We start from the raw sequence: 15,890 nt of genomic DNA on the forward strand, positions 1-15,890 counted from the left end.
ATTTGTCTAGCATTACATAAAGACTGCCCTACTCTTGGCTGAATACGTGAGGGAACCTTTTGTTTGGAAACAAAAGGGCAACAGAAGCCGCGTACCTGCCTTTTATGTTCTGACTGGCAGTGTCAGTGACGTTAATTGAGTTGCCTCCAATCTGCTCAGGTGTTCATTATTTTTGTCTGGTGCTCTGCAGGTGCTGTGGCAGTCCCTTTATTCTGGCTCCTTTTAGTAACTTTGCTCCCCCTATTCTGATCCCACAGCACATAAGATTACACTCCAGCTGCTTTCACACACTGTTTACTGCAGGGTCAGTGATAGCAAATCCCCACACTACACTACCTAAAGGCAGGCAAGACAGAAAACCTTTCTCTATCTCTGTCCCTGAAGGAAGCCCTCAGACTCTCAGTGGCAGACATAAAGTACCGGAGCGGTGCCAGCGTCGCCACTACTAGAACTGGGCTCGAGTTGAAAGACACGATTGAGTGTGGATCTGCTGTGTGTGCAGTCTAAAGCGCATATTCCCTGTCAAAGCGCCTCCAAAATAGTGTCATAATGTTTCATACTGTGCTTAAGCAACCCATTGTCTCTCACTGTGACACATCACTAAGCAAACAATGATATCTGTCTGAGGAGAATATAAATAAAGCAGCGCTCACATATTTAGGGTACAACCCCTGATAAAGTGAAACTAACTGTGCGAGCATGCAGATGAGTTTATCTAGCCTCGCAGAATCAGCCGTGAAACAGGGTGGGACTTGGTACGGGACCGAGGGAGAGAGGGAACATCTTGGCACAATGTGGCGGTATGGCACTCCGTAGGCGTGGCGGAGCCGTGGCACCACTGACCTAAAAGTTGCCTCCCAGCCTCCCAGTCAGTCCTACGGAGGTGGGCCCTGTAATCACCTCTCTCCACGGCCGTAAGCAGCTTACAGCTTTATCCAAAATGCCGCTCCCGCCTAAAAACATGCATGCAGACGAGGCCGGGCTCCCCATAACAGCCATTGCATAAACCCAGCCAGAGCATTATTCCCCGCAACAACCCAGCAATGCTCCAAATCAGTACTGATTCAAAGTCAAGTGGCGTAAGCATGTTGTACACTTGGAGGCAGACTAATCTTATTCACAGTGTGAGTGCCCCTTTAGCATACAGACATCCCGAGGGGAGGGTTCGAGCGAAGGGGGTAAAGCTGCTACTATGCTAGTGTCGAATATTGCTGCTTTAGTGTGGGAATGGGGGGAGTACTTGTCAAACTGTGTTTGCGGAAGATCCAATAATATTTTATGTAATTTCACTGTCTAAGCCATAGATGACCCAAATTCATGCATATCTGACAAACAATGCCAATAAGAAAAGGATAGGTTTCTCCGGGTTACATCATACCATGGTTGGAGGGTGTTGGAGCAGAGAACATCAGTCAGCTATCAGCTGTTTGACAAGCGGCTCAGTTAACACAGACTTTCAGAGGGGATGAGGTAAAGAGACCCTTCTCCATCCTGCGCAGACTATAGAGGGGATACATTACAGTGATGCAGTTACACAAAGACATTCACTGCATGGAAATGCCTATGAGGTAAGATCGGTGTGGGACAATGGCTTCAATCACTATGGGTGGTTGTCAACAATATCACCTATTGTGTCGAGAGGGGTATAGACGTTTCAGGATATCAGCAGCATTAGTATCAAACAATTTCTCATGGTTTAAGACTCCAGGGGTGATTTGCACCACTTTTTCAGGCTCAGGAAATATCAAGCCCTCCCAACTAAGGTGGCTCCTTAGGAGGAGATATTAGGTGAGCAGGGCCCCCGAATCACACTTAAAGAAGTGGAACAGTGGGGTCCGGCTCGAAAGGGGCGTGTGGCAAATCGCTGTTCCCTGTAAACATCAAGATAAGGGGACAACTCAGAGCCGCGCCATGTGTGGGCCCCAGTGCAGTCGGAGGAGCCTTTCAGTGAGGCAAGTGCGATAATGAAGGAATACTGGGGAGGGGGCTGCCAAGGCTGGAGGTGGCACAGCTCACCTGCACTTCCATGAAGGGCCCAGGGGCCTGGGGCAGCCTCCCACCGCCGGCGCCTTGCTGCCAATACTAATACATTCTAAATCCATTCTCTTCGCTCACACCGCCAGGCTCCTGCAATCTCCTCTCCTTCCCTTTCATGCAATTAAATAGTGGAAGTGCAGAGCGAGGGGGAGCCCTATCAGCCATACTGCACACACACACACGGCTCCATCTCCACATTCAATTTACACACCTCGATATCATCATCCTCTCTGCAGTACTTTCTCCACTTCGCTCTTAACACTCTTGCATCCCAGACCTGAAATACAGACATTAAAAACATTGCCTCTGTAGACACAATTAGAATCTCACATCACCGACTACAGAAGATCTAATGTTCCCTGCGTCAACAGCAACTGAGTGACGCCTAGCAAGCGAGATGGCCCACTATGCCGACGTGAAAGGGGGGACGGTAGGAGTGTATGAGTGAGTGTGTGTGTGTTGACTGAAACTCCACTCCTCGACTGTGCTGATGAGCTGAAGCCCTGGCCTGCAGTCTCTGAGGGGATTAGCCCACTCAATGACACTAAATTACAGGGATCAACATCAGCTCAACACATCCACTGCTGTCTGTGCTGCTTTAACTGGATCACATTTGGATGAACAGCTGTAATAAGACTGTACATATTGCTAAAATTGAGCAACAATTTATATAAATTCATATAAGAGAGGAAATGCCACTCCGTAGCGTTATCATCTAGATATCGATATCAAAATGTATCACATGGTATTGTTACAAAATATAAAGGTTTTAATCACCAAAAGCCCCAAGTTGGAAATCAAATATTTCCACACAGCACAAAAGATAACACAGGAACATGATTCGAAAGGCGCAGAGGCTGATACAGGGAGCTACAATGCCTCTCCATCAATCATAATTCACCTCTGCTGTGCTCTATTGTTACAAACCACATTCACAGAATAACAAATAAGACCTTTGTGCAGTGACGCTTGAAATGGTAACCTTTAACTCTGTGGACAAGCTATCAAACACTGGGCCCTGTTCAGCAGCGGTGCACCTGTCACTTACACATGTAAACAGTTGTCAAATCCTTAAGAACACACGGTTACAAATTGCTCGCACTTATTGCGAGACAGTGGTGGATGTGAGAGCAGCTGTGATGGCAGCAAAACATTAAAGGGGCGCTGTGTAGTTTGCGGAGAAGAAATTCAAACTCAGAATTTTTATATTTACAATATTAATGAGGTAATAATACAAACTCTGAAATATTAATTTTTTTCCATAACTGAATAAACAAGCTGTTCTCAAAGGAAAATAAGGTCCCCAGAACACTGTTTGATCCAGGAAGGGTGGCAGGGTCCGCCACATATAAACAAAGTAAAACAGCATGAAATTGTGTTGTCCTTTAAGGTCAGTTTGTTTATACAATCATGAAAACAAAGAGAGCATGTTTATTATATATTAAAAAAAATTAGTCAATGAAGATCTTTCTCTTCTGATTAAAATTTCTTCCCCATAACTACACAGTGCACCTTTAAGAAAGAAAGATGGAAAGCTGTCTTTGTCCTGGTCTTTTCTGTTTCACTCAACTGATCGGTGAATAAACTCCAAAAGGAAAAATTCAGGAGAAGATCAGAAATAATAGAATAATATAAAAAAATAACAGAAATGAATGAAACTTATTTATATTGTGTAGATAAAAAAAAAAGGTCATGTTCATGTTTAATCTACTGCTGGTTGGACAAAGGACAAAAGATACTCTCTCTCTGGGACAGTTGTCTATAAATCCAGTCAGACACACAGTGCTGTTTGCCAGCCTGGAGGCCAAGCTGTAATGACTGGACTGGTCATACAATGCTTACTGATAGCAGCACAACAGCAATCAGATAGCAGTGTCTGTTAAGCCTCTCCTTTGCTGCGCTATTAAACAGATTATTACATTATTCAAAGTGTTTGTCCTCCTCCCGTGCGTAGATTGCCGAGCAAGGCACACCCAGATAAGCCGTCAGGTAGCCCAATGCATACCGCAGCGGCAGCAGTAAAAACAAAAGCCAAAGATTAAGACCTGTGGTGTTTGCTCCAAACACAGCTCTGCAAAGGAAAGCTTTGTCGCTACACCCACTTCTAATGCCAGGAGAAACCGCAAGCTCCTGAACACCCTCAAATCATATTTAGACTTGTGTTACCGGCTTATTATGACTCATTATACAGATACAAGTTCCCCTTCTTGTTGAGAATTCCCACCCGAGCTGATTGTGTTGTACATGCATGTCACTATGAAGAGATTAGGCTGAGTAATTATCTTCTGACAGGTGAACAATGCTCCAGAAAAATTAAAGTTATCAAAGTGGGCCACTTGACAGTTGACTTTGGATATGAATGACAGATTGTTTGACACTACTTCACCTAATTAAAAGAGGTCTTTAATTAATACCATAAAATCATAGGCATAAAAAAAACAAGGAGAGCAAAACAAGCTTTCAACAAATCTCGCTTTCTGTTTTATTGGTTTCTGTTTTGAAACACGCCTGGAGAGACAGAAAAAAAAAAAAAACAGCAGCCCTCCCTGAGTAAAGTCAGACGTATATAAAGTGTTTGCTCACTTTTAAAATCATGTCCATCTGCCCACTCCATTGACCTGGCAGCTACAGCCTACAAAGCTAATGAAATAATCGAAGATTTCTGATACAGCGCGCAAGACAAATACATCTGTATTGACACAGCTCTGTAGTCCAAACACAACACTGTCCAAGATCTAGTGCAAACAGTATTTATTCAATATGATTGTTTGCTTTTTGTTCAGGCTCACAATAAAAACGATAGGGCTCTCTTTACATTTAAATACTTCACGGCCATATATGAAGTCATATCACATGTTTTTTTTATGGCTGAATTGGCCTCTTGGTTACACTGGCTTCACTTATCAGCAGCGACTTTTAAGACGCCATATCATCTACAGTCAGATACTAAATCCCATAAATCCCACGGACACAAAAACACCGTTCAGCTCGAACCAGTGCAGCAGTACAGTTTTATATTACAGCTCATATTAGATCCTCTAATTAATAATTATCAGCTACTAAATCAATTTAAAAATAAATTAGATTGACAATTTTTAACAATGTTGTGATAATATTAATTGTTATTCTAATATAATAAAATTATTACAATTTTTAATGACATTTGTGATACTTCAAAATGTATGTTATCATATCATATAGAACTTCATGGCAATGACAAACTATTTAAGGTAAGCATATGGATGTTAGTAAACTGGACCTAAACACAACAAATTAAGTAACAGTCTGCTCTCTAGTGGTGAGACGTCAGAACTTCTCCAGCAGGTCCACCTGAATGTTAACATCTCACATCATACCGTGCTATAAAACCGATTATTAGTTATCAGTTATTTTAAATGAGACCTTGGTGAGGAGGACAGCCACTTACCAATCGGGTTGACGTCAAAAAAGTGCACCGGGGTCCGGAGGATGGCGTCGAACATGCTGTTGTGCAGGGTTTGGGCCGAGCTCACCAGGACATTAAAGAAGAGCAAGCTACGTAGAAAGCCAAACACTACCGAAGTAGCTGTTAAACCTGAAGCACAGAAAAAAAGAAATCCATCAGCACTCTACAATGCTATCCTTGTGCCTGTTCCAAGGTCAGCTATGCATTCAAGGGGCCATTATTAAGAATGCTGAATAATACAAAAAAAAGAGATATATTCCACTTAAGTTTTTCCTTCAATGATGGGTTTTTTTTGTCTTGAATGCTGATCTACCACTGTGTATACAACGCTTGAAAAGGTGAAGAGGCTGGGAGTCACAGGGAGACAATCAGAACAACCCAACAGCCGAGAACTAGAAAGGCACGGCTATCTCCCTGTACAGCTGAGGCCCATGTACACATACACTGGGCCTTGAAGGCCTTGGGCCACAGCCAAAGAACTGTGGATCTGTTCATTGAATGCCTGGCGTATTCACAGCCTCAACAGTACACAAAAAAAGCAATGTGCGCTCAGTGAGCTTCACCTGCGTAAACACCTAGGTACAGGTCAAGGTCCAGCTGCTGAGGGAAGCTGCCATTGAGGTGCCCTGTCACATTGATGTGCGTCTGTTCAGAGGCCCTGTGAATCAGCCACAAAGGAACCACAAATCCACAAGGACAAATAAACACAACGAAAGAAAGAAAGCTGCAACATAGAGACACTATACAAAACACATTCCTCTTATCCTGAAGCACAAGGTCAGTTTCAACAAGTGACAGATAATACAAAGAAAAAAATGTTTTGGTTCAGTCGTCTTCTATTAAATCATCAACCATTTCCAGTCTGAGAAAATATTCCAGTTTAGCTTAAGAAAAGCTGCTTTTCTCATGATTTTACAGGGTTTAAAATAAAAAAAATTAAAAAACATCTCACCAGCAAGCGAGCCACCAGTCCTGCAGAACAAATGTAATCTAAACAAACAGAGAAATTAAAACATTTACCAAAATGGTTGATATTTACATCATTAAATAGATAAATAATAGATCAATTATGTCTTCTATTTTCCCAAAATTGAAAGAAAACAGGCAATAAATTAATTGTAGAAGATGAACTCACATGTGCCAGAGCATTGAGTAAAATGAGCACCAGGAGCACCAGGAAGTTAGCGCCAGCCTTGAAATACTTGACATACATACGCAGGCCGATGTTTCCCTCTGAGCGGTGTTCCTCCTCCGTTGGTTGCACTACCTACAGATAGACACTAGAGTCAACGCCAGTCATCCAGCGACACTTCACATCAGGCTGTAATGAGCAGCAAGGAAAAGATGAGCACCTTCTGCCCTCTAGCGGCTGATGGAGTGCACAACAAGACATGTTTCTAAATATACCCACCACTGCCAGTGGATCTGCTCCCTCAATCAAAGAGTACTTGGAGGAGGACAGCGAGGACATAGAGGACAGCGAGTGGGAGACAGAGACGGGGGTCGTGCCCTGCCTCTCCTCCTCCTGGACCTCCTCGTCTTTACTAAGCAGAGAGGTGAAGTCGAGTCCAGAGCCCTGCAACTCACTGTAGGTCCCTCGTGCCACCATCTGACCCTGACAATGACAGGAAAGAGAGGCAGTTTAGCAGCTCGAGAGCTCACACAAGTCATGGAAATGGCAGCATCTGTAAGTGACATGATAACTCTGTAAGCCGGTTGTTAGCCGGTTGTTAACCGAGCACACCATAAGCACAGGGTTGCCACAACTTAAAATTGAAAACTGAACCTAAAGAAATGTATCAACAAATACATGCTTGAAGAAACGTACATCGCGAACATTTATTGTGGTTATTGGGTCGCCTGCCCACAGAAAACTCTTTTAGCTGATTGTGTTCAGTTTACAAATCTCACATATACTGTGTGGTTGAAGAGCTGTTGTCATCGAGCCTGTTTGTAAGACCGGCAAGCACATGTTTTTAAGTAGACCAATGAAACACGACCTGCCCGGCAGCAAAGAAAAGACAGCAAAAGTTAGCAACTAGCAGGTGCAGAGAGGCAAACTTCTAAAGAGCCAAACTTCTCAGGAGTCAAAGAAGACCAAGTACTGCATGTACGTGTTTGCTAACACATTAGCATCACAATCCAATTGTCAGCGTCTTCTTTAGTTCTTCTGCCACCTATTGGCCAAAAATTAGTTAGTGAAAATTCAACAATAATCGAGAATTAAACCGCGCTTGCAGAACCATATTTAAAGGTTATTTATATTTATAGGTAGCCACAACTCAGCAGGTCCTACACAAAAGAGCAGCAGATAGGTAGTCTGTTTATATACTTCAAAGCTGACTACAGCTGCTGCCCTCAGGTGACTACAAACCTTTTAAAGCAACAAAATGTAACAAAATTTCTGGTGTTGTATTTTTGCGCCATGTCAAATACTTACACTTTGGGTTGGCGTCCAACCCGAGTTGCCAACCCTAAGACTCAGTATTTGACTATCCGGGGATGAGACTCAACAATCAATCAACTGCGTTTCTCCAGGAAGTTACATTTTGTTGCTTTTAAGTCTACAGGGGGTGGTTTTATTCTCAAAATATAGATTTTGGCTGTAGCATCGCTGGAACTTACTGAGCTAAGCAACATAAGTGATGCTACGAGGCAGCAGCTAACCAACTGTGGCAGGATTATACACCATATAACACACATGAAACTATTTGATTAGCAACTATACGGAGCATAAATGGAGCATCAGTAACGAGCCGTTCTCTTTACGTGTAAACTCTTACAAACACACACAAATATACACACACACGCACACACACACACCTCCTTTAAGACAACAATTTCGTCCGCAGCCTTCAGATACTGGAGCTGATGAGTGATCAAGATACGAGGCTTCTTCCTCAAAAGTCCACAGATGCACCTGAAGAAAACACATATTTTTAACGCAGACATTCTAACAACAAAATAATAAATCATCCGTTAACCTGGTACGTTAGTTTCTCTGGAAAACAACAAGACTTACTCTTCAAAAAGGTGCCTTCCCACCTCAGCATCCACAGCACTGAGTGGGTCATCCAGAAGGTAGATATCTGCGTCCTGATACACGGCTCTAAAAATACACACATATGCAGGTTATCAGAGATAACGGACACCAAAGAAAAAGTGCATTTCTGTTTTGTTATCCGAAGCACACCTCGCCAAGCTGACCCTTGCCTTCTGGCCCCCACTGAGGTTGGCCCCTCTGTCCCCAACCATCGCCAAGTCACCACCTGGCAACAGGTCCATGTCCTGAACAGGGTCCAAATGCAACCCTTACCAGACTTAGAACAAGCTAGATGTGCTTTCTATCAACTAAACTACACAGTATGACAATGAAGCAGGACACGTTATGATCAAGAACATGACTCAAAGTGGTTCTCACTCTCTTGAGGGCGCAGGCTCTCAGAACTCGCTCATACTTCTGGGGGTTGAGCGCTTTGCCAAAAAGGATGTTGCTTCGAATCGTCCCAGGTAAAATCCAGGCCTGCTGAGACGTGTATGTCAGCTCTCCTCTGACCTTGACCACGCCACTTTCCTGACTCAGTTCTCCCAGGATGGCACTGAGGAGCGAGGACTGACGTGCACAAACACAGAATTTAAAAAAAATCACTTTCCTGCTGAGAGTTGGATGAGAAGAGCGAAACCACTGGAACTAAGGATGGAGCTGGAGGCGGGTAGCTTAGCGTAGCATAAACAAGCTGCAGCACTTTGGCCTACCTCCCTGTGTCACCACAAAAACTGTTGTTTCTGTGTGTGTATAAATTAAACAAACAACACACTTAGATACATGTTAGTTAATGAGCTTGTATCTTAAAACTCTGGAAAGAGCCAAGCTAGCTGTAGCCGTAGCTATCCCTGCCTTTGAGCCAAGCTAAGCTAATCGTCTCCGAGCTCCAGCTCCATTCAGACACAAGAGAGATAATCTTTTCATCCAAAAGAAGAGAGCCAATGTGTTGTCCAATAAGACAATTAATAAAACAAAAACGAAAAATGAATAAAAAATAAATTCTGCTGCCTGCACACAAGCTAACCATCTAACAGCTAGCAGCTAGCAACTAACGAAGAAATGCTGGCATTATTATCATTCCATCATTATCATTTTAATGGTCCCTGTGGCCTTTTATATGGCATTCAACTGCTGGCTGCTGGCACTGACTCAACACTATACTGCTCTAAGTAATACAGTAGATAACATTTCATTTTTAACCATTTTGAGTTATTTAACACGTGTGTGTGACTATTAACCTAAGGCTAGAACTAGAACAGACCTGACCTTTCCAGCACCAACAGGTCCAATTACTGCCAGGAGCTGCTCTGGCTTCACTGTGAAAGACACGTTGTGTAAAGTTGGAGCCTCTAGCATCTGTAAGGAAAAGTCAATTAAATGCCAAGTAGTAACTATGCAGTACCTTGTTCTAGTCAGGTTCACTTATGCAGCTCAGGTCTAAGGATTGTTGCACACTGTCCACAATAACTCTCACCTTATCCCAGTAGCATATTAAATCCTGAATCTTCACCATACAGTCCTTCTTCTCCGCCACAGGAAGCCACTGATGTTGAGGGTCTATTTCATCCAGCAGAAGAAAACTCTGAGAGGAAAAAATCACATTCAGTGTATCGTAGATAGTAATTCACACACACTGGTTCGAAATATGGCCCAAGTCTGTGGTGTATTTACTTTAATCCTTCTAACGCTGATGAGAGTCTCGGAGACCTTCTCGATGGCATAGGGAAAGAAGAGCGTGATGGTGAGTCTGACCGCTCCGTAGAGGGAAACTGCCATAAAGACTTTGCTAGCAGACAAGTGGTTTCCTGTCAGTACGTAGACAAGGACAGTGATGAAGACAATGATCTTGATGGCCACAAAGAAAGACGCCATGTTCAGGCCCCGCAAGTAGGAGCTTTTCATGATTTTGGAGATTTCCTTTCTGTAACAATAACAAGACATGTTGTCAGTAAATCCTGTTTAAAGGGACAGTTCACCCCAAAACTCAAATATACATATAACATTAACCTCCTTAGCTAAACTGTAACATTAGCCTCCTCTGCTGAGTTATAACGTTAGCCTTCTTGACTGAGCTGTAACGTTAGCCTTCTTGACTGAGCTGGTACATTAGCCTTCTTGACTGAGCTGTAACGTTAGCCTTCTTGACTGAGCTGTAACGTTAGCCTTCTTGACTGAGCTGTTACGTTAGCCTTCTTGACTGAGCTGTAACGTTAGCCTTCTTGACTGAGCTGTAACGTTAGCCTTCTTGACTGAGCTGTAACGTTAGCCTTCTTGACTGAGCTGTTACGTTAGCCTTCTTGACTGAGCTGTAACGTTAGCCTTCTTGACTGAGCTGTTACGTTAGCCTTCTTGACTGAGCTGTAACGTTAGCCTTCTTGACTGAGCTGTTACGTTAGCCTTCTTGACTGAGCTGTAACGTTAGCCTTCTTGACTGAGCTGTAACGTTAGCCTTCTCGACTGAGCTGTTACGTTAGCCTCCTCGACTGAGCTGTAACGTTAGCCTTCTCGACTGAGCTGTAACGTTAGCCTTCTCGACTGAGCTGTAACGTTAGCCTTCTCGACTGAGCTGTAACGTTAGCCTTCTCGACTGAGCTGTAACGTTAGCCTTCTTGACTGAGCTGTTACGTTAGCCTTCTTGACTGAGCTGTAACGTTAGCCTTCTTGACTGAGCTGTTACATTAGCCTTCTTGACTGAGCTGTAACGTTAGCCTTCTTGACTGAGCTGTTACGTTAGCCTCCTCACTGAGCTGTAACGTTAGCCTTCTCGACTGAGCTGTTACGTTAGCCTTCTTGACCGAGCTGTAACGTTAGCCTTCTTGACTGAGCTGTAACGTTAGCCTTCTTGACTGAGCTGTAACGTTAGCCTTCTTGACTGAGCTGTAACGTTAGCCTTCTTGACTGAGCTGTAACATTAGCCTTCTTGACTGAGCTGTAACGTTAGCCTCCTCGACTGAGCTGTAACGTTAGCCTTCTTGACTGAGCTGTAACGTTAGCCTTCTTGACTGACATGAGTAGCCTAACAGCACGCCCTCTAGATGGATAAATAGTACTACAGGTAAGATGAAAAACATGTATTTTTGAATTTGGAGGAAACTGTCCCTGTTTAGTTTAATTACAAAAACATGCAAATAAATTTCGATTAAATTTAGTAAAAGGGAAGACAGGTTAGTTTTTTATGCAGATATGAGAGGTTTTAAAGTTATCTTATCATTGCATGCTACGACATTTTTTAACATTATGATTTACAATATGATAGCAGTATCAATACTGTAAAACTTCATCAGATTACAATTAAAATATATGAGGAGGAATTGATCTACCTTCTGACCTCATCGACCAAAGCAGCAAAAGGCTTCTCCCACCCATACATCTTTATAACACGGATCCCAGAGATGACTTCATTCATCGTGCGTATTCTGTCATCTGTTAAAACTGCTGTTTCAGCCCTAAAACAACACACACAGACAGACAAAAATGCAACACACGACAGAAACCTTTCATAAGTAGAGACATCTGTTATCAATACTTGATAAATCTGGCGGATAACAAGCCTACAAACCTCAGAGTAGAGAACAAGCGTCCAAATAAAGTCTGAATTGGCATCAGGACAAAGAAGACGGCCATTCCTGCAAGGCATGACGGTCCAATCGCATACATCAACAACACTATTACAGTTGCTGCTTGTAGAGGACCAATCCACAAAAAGTGCAAATACAAGGTTACCTGGAAGAGAAAAATGAGTAAGTCACATGCAAAACATCAGACAAATAAACATGAATCATTTCTGATAATTACCTCATCGAATTTGTTGACATCATTGGATAAGAGGTTTACAATTTGTCCCGTGGTCGTTTTGGCAAACGCTTTGCTGTTAAGACAAAGAGCCTTTGCAGAACAAAGGTGTCAAATCAGGTCCTACACACCACAGGTACATGACAAGAAGGTGATTATTTACATAGATGTCTTGTAATGACTGACCTTCCGATAGATCATGTGGCACATGGCCACACGAATCTTCATGCCGGCCCGCTGGACATGGTAGAAATAGAGATGATGAAGAATGGCCAGGCTGACAGTGGACAGTGAGATGCCCGCAGCATAGCTGTAGGCCTCATAGACTGCAGCTGTGTTAGCGGGGTCGTAACTCTCGAAGTACTCAATTATCTTCCCAAGTAGCACCGGCTGAATGACTTTGATAATTTCCTGATAGAAAGTGAGACGTAAAGCAGGTACGTGGATGAATTTTGAATGCAGAATCGTTCCCTGGACATTGAGTTTCACTGTGAGTTTGCACTGTACCTCTATAAAGATGTACGTTCCAATGAGTAAGTATGATTTCCAGTAGCACTGAACAAGCGCTGTGGTGAGTTTGGGTGGGCGCAGATCTTTTGCCGCCTGTTGAACTTCTCTGTCCCAGTACCTTTCAAAAGTAATCAGACAATCAATTGTTATTTCAAGTTAATAATCTTTAATTAAGCACTGTTACCCACAATAATGCACTGTAGCAAACATCATTTATATTCATATTTCACATATTTGACAACCCGCTAGCTAATGTTAGCATTCAATCACTTCCTAGCCAACATTACCGTTATATAGTCTTACAAAATACAATAAGAAAGATTTTTATTCTAAAATATCAGCACACATGACACATTAATTCAAGCCTGAGGGTGAAACACACTGGATGTAATCAAATGCTAATGTTAATTACAACGTGGTAGAATGCTAACGTCAGCTGATGGGTTAAATATTTCCCATGAGCCTCGAGATTTTCACTATATGTTGTCTTTTAAACTGCTGATCAATCAGGAAGTGGTGAAATGATAATGATTATAATATCGTGCATGTGTGGACGCGTGGTTTGCGGTATAAAGATTTTGCACGCATGTTAATTGAGGTAGTCAACAAATAATCGACAATCGACAAAATAATAACAAGACTCTCTATTTCAAGCTTCTTTATTAGATTTAATTTTAACTGGACATGAATTATAAAGAAATGTTACTGCAGCTGCCATATCCAACATCCATCATTAGTCTTGTGTGCATCATACTCCTCTATTTTGAGTGCTGATCACCCCTCAGCTAGACGGTAGTTGAGGGCCAACTCTCTCACTGACATTTTGACCACGTCACAAGTAGCCGTAAACTGCTCCACAGCGCAATAGTGATCATAATTCATTTAGGCCAGAGGTATCGTATCACCTGTCAGGAGCAGAGACGCTCTTACTGTCACTGGGGCACCTCAGCTCTGCCCTGACATCCTGTCCATGAAACTCATAAACAGGAAGGGGACTACGGTGTATTAAAGTCCAGTGATCAAAGTCAAAACGCTTGCCTTTATACCAAACAAGAAAACCAAGCACTCAACTCAAAGTGGCAGCCCCTACTAGAGGCACGAGGATTAGTGTGCGGGGAGGAGCGCACTCTCATGTGATGTCAGAAGTACTGTCTATAATTAGGTGGGCTCACCTCCAAGCACAAAGTCAACCCTGACACCAGACTCCCTCAAAGCGGGTGGTCTGTCCCCTAGTATAAGGTCTCCAGGCCAAGAGGGGGTAGGTAGTGGCGGGGACATCCACGGTTGACTACTACACATGTGATTTATGAAGTGGATAATCTTTATAAAAATATATCTGCATGTGATCGCAGAATCTGTGAGCAAGGGACAAGAGTTGGTATCGGAAGTTTTCTGGTTTCTGTCTGTCGTCCATTTGTAGTCCCGGTTGTATTAACCAATCATGTTTGAGCAGGCGGAATAGACCATGTTCACAAGGCGGCCATTTTCCTCAGACGTCACGCTCAAGTCTTATAGATGTAGGGACTGTTATCCTTTCACTGCTCACTGATTGGTCAGCAACTGAAAAGACAATGGATGGTGATAATCCGAAGGGACATGACTTCATATTTCAAGGTAAAACAACATATTTGACAACCCGTTAGCTAATGTTAGCATTCAACAACTGCCTGATCGTCATTATATATTGTCTTTTCCGTTGTTGATCAATTGGAAGTGTTGAAATGCAAACAATTTGTCAGATTTCCTACATTTACACGACTGGCAACCTGGAACACAACAGTACAACATTTGAGCCTCCCACCCTGAGGATGATGTCAGAAGAAAATGGCCTTCGTGTGAATATGGTCGATGCATTCAACCCTGATTGAACCCCGACTCGGGTTGAATGCTGGTCTGATACTTGACAGGTTGAATTTCTGTAAGATATGTAACAGATCACGGTGGTGTCGCAGACTCCCAGAGTGTAAGCCTAGAGATTCAGTGTAAATGCACCTTTAAAAAGACATTATTCAATGTCTTACCATTGTAGCTCCTCCCCAAGTCTGTCTGATGAATCCTCAGGAAGCACGTTATACATGTCATCTTCCTCCAACTTCCTCTTGTATCCAATTCTGAACAAAGGATTCAACCAACTAGACACAAAGCAAATGAAAGTATGTTCAGTAGTCGAAAATAACTCTTGAAATTATTGTAATAATGTCAAACATTTGCTGGTTCCAGCTTCTTAAATGTGAGGATTTGTTGCTTTTCTTTGTCTTTAACGACACAATGTCATACTGTTTTACTTTTATATGTGGCGGACCCTGCCACCTTTCTAGCTTCAAACAGTGTTCTGGGGACCTTATTTTTCCTCTAAGGTGTGCTACTTGTTTATTCAGTTATGGAAAAAAATTACCTCAGTCATATTGTAAACATTAAAACTGAATTTCCTCTACATAGTCCCCATTTCAGTAAAAGTTTCAATACTTGTACTGAATAATCATAATGTAATGAAGCACTGCAACTTACTACACTCATCAGGCTACCTGAGAATTACTCTGCACAACTCTGCTTGTGGGTAATAAACACATTTACCCAAAAGATCCTGAGCTCTCTCCTCAATGTGCTTCATGATGCTCACCACCTGCTATCACAGTGGCCACAAACTGTCACTCTCCATTCAATTCATGTCAAACACGGCTGGTGACTGTGAACCGGTTTTTCTTACCAGAAGAAAATCTTGGAGAGAAGATTAGCTGAAGCTGACGGATTATCCTTCGCCTCCTTCCGCACCTGATCCATCCCCCCAAAACAGTAACAGCGACCTGGAGACTTTCTCTGCAGGCTGTTTGTCAGGAGTGTATCGATAAACACTGAGAGGAGGGAAACACTGAGACAACAGCTGCTGGAAACTCCCAATGCCCGTCTGTATCACACCTACTGACATTCAGGACAGGATTACTACAGCACGCGCAGGCTGTCTGGCTGTCAGGTGAACGGGGCGCTGCGTGACCCCGCCCACCTGCCCGCTGATTGGCTGACAGAAGACTCCATCACCTCTTCAGTCCTTTCTTACCCAAA

The 15,890-nt window shown here is 42.9% G+C and overlaps 1 protein-coding gene across 2 annotated transcripts in view; it reads right to left on the minus strand.

The window, feature by feature from the left end:
• Positions 1 to 15,611, minus strand: part of LOC141002130 (ATP-binding cassette sub-family C member 4-like) — a 41,362-nt gene extending 25,751 nt beyond the window's left edge. Inside the window, exons 1-19 of one of the 2 annotated variants that reach the window (XM_073473314.1) lie at positions 15,538 to 15,611; positions 14,852 to 14,962; positions 12,828 to 12,948; positions 12,507 to 12,731; positions 12,324 to 12,413; positions 12,088 to 12,251; positions 11,849 to 11,974; positions 10,200 to 10,449; positions 10,003 to 10,110; positions 9,795 to 9,884; positions 8,904 to 9,095; positions 8,676 to 8,770; positions 8,505 to 8,591; positions 8,306 to 8,402; positions 6,897 to 7,097; positions 6,618 to 6,749; positions 6,435 to 6,472; positions 6,046 to 6,140; positions 5,465 to 5,611 (exon numbers count right to left, since the gene is read on the minus strand). In XM_073473314.1, the coding sequence (XP_073329415.1) occupies positions 5,465 to 5,611; positions 6,046 to 6,140; positions 6,435 to 6,472; positions 6,618 to 6,749; positions 6,897 to 7,097; positions 8,306 to 8,402; positions 8,505 to 8,591; positions 8,676 to 8,770; positions 8,904 to 9,095; positions 9,795 to 9,884; positions 10,003 to 10,110; positions 10,200 to 10,449; positions 11,849 to 11,974; positions 12,088 to 12,251; positions 12,324 to 12,413; positions 12,507 to 12,731; positions 12,828 to 12,948; positions 14,852 to 14,962; positions 15,538 to 15,611 (2,443 nt within the window). Of the gene's footprint in view, positions 1 to 5,464; positions 5,612 to 6,045; positions 6,141 to 6,434; positions 6,473 to 6,617; positions 6,750 to 6,893; positions 7,098 to 8,305; positions 8,403 to 8,504; positions 8,592 to 8,675; positions 8,771 to 8,903; positions 9,096 to 9,794; positions 9,885 to 10,002; positions 10,111 to 10,199; positions 10,450 to 11,848; positions 11,975 to 12,087; positions 12,252 to 12,323; positions 12,414 to 12,506; positions 12,732 to 12,827; positions 12,949 to 14,851; positions 14,963 to 15,537 lie in introns of both variants that reach the window. The other variant, XM_073473313.1, reaches the window with a different exon arrangement.
• Positions 15,612 to 15,890: the final 279 nt, after the last annotated feature.

Source organism: Pagrus major, chromosome 9 (genome assembly GCF_040436345.1).
Source record: "Pagrus major chromosome 9, Pma_NU_1.0".
Taxonomy (NCBI): domain Eukaryota; kingdom Metazoa; phylum Chordata; class Actinopteri; order Spariformes; family Sparidae; genus Pagrus; species Pagrus major.